General features: G+C 32.2%; 1 protein-coding gene across 1 annotated transcript in view; it reads left to right on the forward strand.

Moving 5' to 3' along the window:
* Positions 1-4372, forward strand: part of LOC125033332 (cAMP-regulated phosphoprotein 19-like) — a 13373-nt gene extending 9001 nt beyond the window's left edge. Inside the window, exons 2-3 of the mRNA XM_047624738.1 lie at positions 641-763; positions 1094-4372. Of these exons, the coding sequence (XP_047480694.1) occupies positions 641-763; positions 1094-1267 (297 nt within the window). The 3' untranslated portion in view covers positions 1268-4372. The remainder of the gene's footprint in view (positions 1-640; positions 764-1093) is intronic.
* The last annotated feature ends 628 nt before the right edge of the window (positions 4373-5000 follow it).

A 5000-nucleotide genomic window follows, 5' to 3' on the forward strand; every position in this document is an offset into this window, starting at 1 on the left:
TATATATATATACACATATATATACATATATACATATATATACATATATACATATATACATATATATATATATATATATACATACATATATACATATATACATATATATCTACATATATACATATATATACATATATACATATATACATATATACATATATATCTACATATATACATATATACATATACATATATATATATATATATATATATATATACATATATACATATATATGTTTGTAGAGACATTGAGGGTTACAGATGAAGATATTCATAGCCTTTAAATGCCTGTAGACTTCTACAGTTTTGAACACTTATGTGTTTGAGAGACATTTACTTAGTCTATAAATCTTGTACAGCTTGTTTGGTACTGCTGATCTCAATCATTATCTTATATTGTAAATTTTTAAAAGTAATGTAACATTTAAATACCATGTACTCTTGTCTCCTTTTCCCATCCAGTTGACATCTGGATTTTGTTGTTCTTCCTCATACCCTTCTTAGCCGTGGTTACCTTTTTCTTTAATTTGTCGACCTAAGGCATTTACTGTGACTTGCCAGAGGCTTCAGAGACTCGCTATTTTTCCTTTTACTTTTTCATTTTTTTCAGTGAAGTCTTGAGTGCTTATTTTGTTTTCAGCCCCCCATGAGTGCAGCAAGTATTGAGGCTGCAGAAGAAGCAAAACTGCGATCAAAGTATCCCATCGTAGGACGACCAATGGCAGGCCACTCTGCATTTCTTCAAAAGAGGCTGGCAAAGGGAGTAAGTGTTAAGTTTTGGATCGTGTTTTGCATTTTTTGTACTACTTTTTAATTTTTTTTTACTGATAATAGTTGCATTGGGAGACTCCTGAAACTTTATTGAAATTTATATTTTTGCTTCTTAAGCTTACTTCTGTGAAAGGCTTGATTCCTGTTTTTTTAAGATTTGATTTTAATATCTAAAAGAAATAATAATTATAATACTGTTTTGTGGCATTAATACTGACAGGTTTGTTTGGAAATTTGAATTTTCAGATATGAGGAATTAATATAAGTTAGACATAACACTGGCTATATAATAGAAATATAATTATGCTGTTGTACTTTCTAGCAAAAATACTTCGATTCGGGAGATTACCAGATGGCTAAACAGAAACCAGCAACCAAGTCACGAATGCCGCCACTCTTAGCACAGCCCACCGGAGAAGCCATCCCCACCCCAGAGTCTGTGCCTGTTCGCAAGACTTCTATCATCCAGCAAAGTAAACTAACCACTGCATCATAAGTCAAGTGTGACTTAAAAAGAAATGTTTCTTAATTGTCTTTATTTTTTAGATTTTTTTGTTTTGCCCATTTACTACACTGTAGGTGTGGGAATATACTGATGAGCAGTCCCTGTAGGTTAAGAGCTTAATATAAGATAATAGAGCCCAAAACATCTATTTAGGGCTTGATGCATGCATGATCCACAAGCAGTGAGGAAAATATCAGCTGTGATTTAAATCTTAGATGAAATAGTCATGCATTCTTTATTATTCCCAGTGATGCTATAGGAGGGACTGGTTGACAATATTTCCCTCAAACCTGCAGGATTTTGTACCTCTCCAGTATGATGCAAGCTCCACATGTTTTGTGAAACTTGTTGCTAAATCATATCAAGGAGTTTGTTTAAATAAAGGGTTCCTTAATACTTGTAAAGGAGTAAAGTTAGAAAAGGTTATACTTATTTTCCATACCATGTAGTTAATGATTTTTCTTTTTTATTACATTGGGTCAGGTCACAGACAAGAAGTGAAATGTTTTATGTTGACATTCAGGATTTTAGTTTTGTGTTTTTAAGTATCTGAGGTTCCCGAATGACATTATAAGGGCTTTAGCTGGATGGAGAATCCATAACTTTAAGAGAATGTAAAACAGAATATAACTTTTCTAATAGCCATTTTTGTGCTGAAGAAACTGTTTGAAAAAGAAAGCTTTCCTACATAGTGTATACAAATACATAGTCATGTAACAAAATCAGAAGCTATGTGCCCATCTTTTACTCAACAATATTCAGGGACTGTTTAGGACTTGCATTCTGCTTTATTAGGAGGTGTTTTTTGTTTGCAAGCATTGTACCACCTCTTTGCTTAAGAACAATATCTTTTGGTCTTCAAGAAGTGTAGAAGTGCCATTCATTTTTTGCCTGATCCTTTTAAATAGCCAGTGAATGTAAATAGAAATATTTGATATTCCAAATAGGACCTTGTTGTATCTTCATGTTGTCTATGGACTTCACCAAAATCTGTCCTTCCACAGTAATTTAAATGTGTTGAAAAAAACAAAACAAAAAAAAACAAGATGACATGAGAGGTGTGGATGCTAAGTTAATCAGTGTATGTAGGATTATCAAGGAGTTGCCAAAATGTATACCGAGCACTGGAGTTTTTTACCTTTGCGACCCTTTTCAAATGGTTTTGTAATCACAAATTTCACTCCATAAAGTTCATTGTGTTGATGTTTTCCTCCTTTTTCTTTTTAAAACTTGGAAGTAGTAATATAACTTTTGAAAAGGGACAAATTACACTTAGAAGTTTGAGTATGTCTTTCATTTAAGGGGGGGAATATTTATTAAATAGATCTTCTAGCATCAGTGGTGATTGGGAGCAGAACCATAGCAAAGTAGCCATTAGGTCAAGCTTGTGAGTGGATTTGCCAAACCTTCCAGTGACTTGCGCATAGCTCACACATCCTTATCTGGTCGTATCATTAGCTTCTGAATGCCAGTGTGATGCAGTTCAATATTTTTATCTAATATCTCATTGTAATTGTGCATAAGTTTTTTGTTTATTTTTCTTTTTTCGTTAAATGGGAAGTAACATAATATTATGGATGTAAATTTTCAAATGAAAACAAACTTATATTTAATTTTTGTTTTCATGTCATTACATTAGTTGCTTTGTTTTGCATGTTAAATTTTATCCATTTCTTTCCTGTCCTGTAAAGACAAAGTCAGTAAAATAAACAAATATTTAATAGAGATCTCTGCCACCCTTAAGCAAAGTTGACTACTGATTTTGAAAAAAGATTTTTAGTTATAGACCTGAAAAATATTTGTATAAGGTATATACCATATAACCAATATATTATCAATATTTATTCAGAAAAAAATGACCTCTCATTAATTTCATTATCTGTTGTATGCAGTTATTACTGTAAACCATAATTTATTATCAAGAAACTCAAAGTTTAAAAGTATTGACCATTTGGAATAGGTGTAATTGTCTTAGCTATCAGTCAACTGATATAATACATTTATTTTGAAGAACCACAGTAAATAATGAATGATTTTTAAGAAAAATCTGTTCCTAGATATGTATTATACTGCATGTTTGTGCAGGATATGTAGTAGTACTGTTGCCTTTTGCGCAGTTTAACTCTACACTTAAAGAAAGGTCTGTACTTATATTGTAAATATTGTAATGGAAATCAGTTGACAGTTGACAGAATGCAATACATTGCTTCAGATATATTTGACTGCAGTAGAAATCATAAGAAAAAAAAAAAAATGCAGTTATATAGCCTTTTGGTTCGAAATACTCTATGGAATTCTCTTTTGAAAATGTTCTACTGAAGTTCATGAAATATGTGAATCATTCAGTAATGCAAAAGAAAGGAAAAGGTAAGATGATATCCCTAGATTATACCTGGAAGAAGTATTGTTTGAATGTGAGAGGAAATAAAAAAAAAAAAAAAAAATCAATTTATAGAAATATAAATGCAAATACATACATTTATACTTACAAATATTGTGTAGTAAACATCTTTCTATTACAGCTAAGATTTGTCCCCAACTAACTAAACACAAACTATCTTTACACTGTAAAAAAAAGTATTACACAAGTTCCTTCCTCCCAAAAATAGAGATGTATATTAATGACCTGATGATTTAAACTAGTAAATATTTTTTTCTGTTCACAGTGGGATTACATTTTTTAAATTCATATTTCCAGTATACCAGCAAAAACAATTTTATGAGGGGCATGCAGCTGACGTATGTAATGAATACACATTTCCTAATACATATGTATCTTCTCCATTTGTGAGGAAATTCTTTTACTGAATTTATTTCTTACCATCAAGCTGTTTTCAAGCAGTTAATAATGACAATTACATAGAGAAGTTGATCATCTTCATTCACTACATAAACATTGTTAAAATTAAATATTGTAGGTAACACAAACACATACATGTATATTCTGGGGAAGAAAGTGATAGTTAGATATTTTTTTACAGGTATCATTATCCAGTGGTATTATGTGATTAAACAGGATTTAAATATATTAGTAAGCTATGGTATATGGATGCTAACAATGTTGATTTGAAGAATACACATTAATGGATAAAACAATAGTAGAATTTTATTAACCCAAGGGTACTGTGAAAATGTTAGACTCCAGCATTAGTCTGTGGGTCAACATGCATTTTGATTTTCAGAGATCTTGTTGAGATTTCTCCGTAGTCAGACTGTAAAGGCTATAGATGACGCCTTAAACATTGGTTATGTAGGGGTAGTCATAGGCGTATAACAGCTTGACTCTTTATTGATGAAGAGTACAGCACAGTTATAGTAACACATGAGATGAATCTTGGGTAATTGCTGAGTGCGGGGAGTTTGGCGGGTCCACCGACCAGCCCTGTGGGGGGGTGGAAAGCTGGTGAGATGACCTGCGCCCGCAGACCCTGGTACATGACAGAGTCCAAACAAGGTCAGATGAACTTGTCATTTAACTCCTTCGCTGAGGCAATGGTTCCAACACATTTATATGAATGTAAAATAACAGTAAAATGAAGGTCTTGCTACATTTAAAAAAAAAATTTATTACCTATACAAAAATGTATTACACACACACACACACACACACACACACACACACACACACACACACACACACACACACACACACACACACACACACACACACACACACATACATACATACATACATACATACACACACACACACACACACACACAC

Source organism: Penaeus chinensis, chromosome 16, assembly GCF_019202785.1.
Source record: "Penaeus chinensis breed Huanghai No. 1 chromosome 16, ASM1920278v2, whole genome shotgun sequence".
Classification (NCBI taxonomy): Eukaryota; Metazoa; Arthropoda; class Malacostraca; order Decapoda; family Penaeidae; genus Penaeus; species Penaeus chinensis.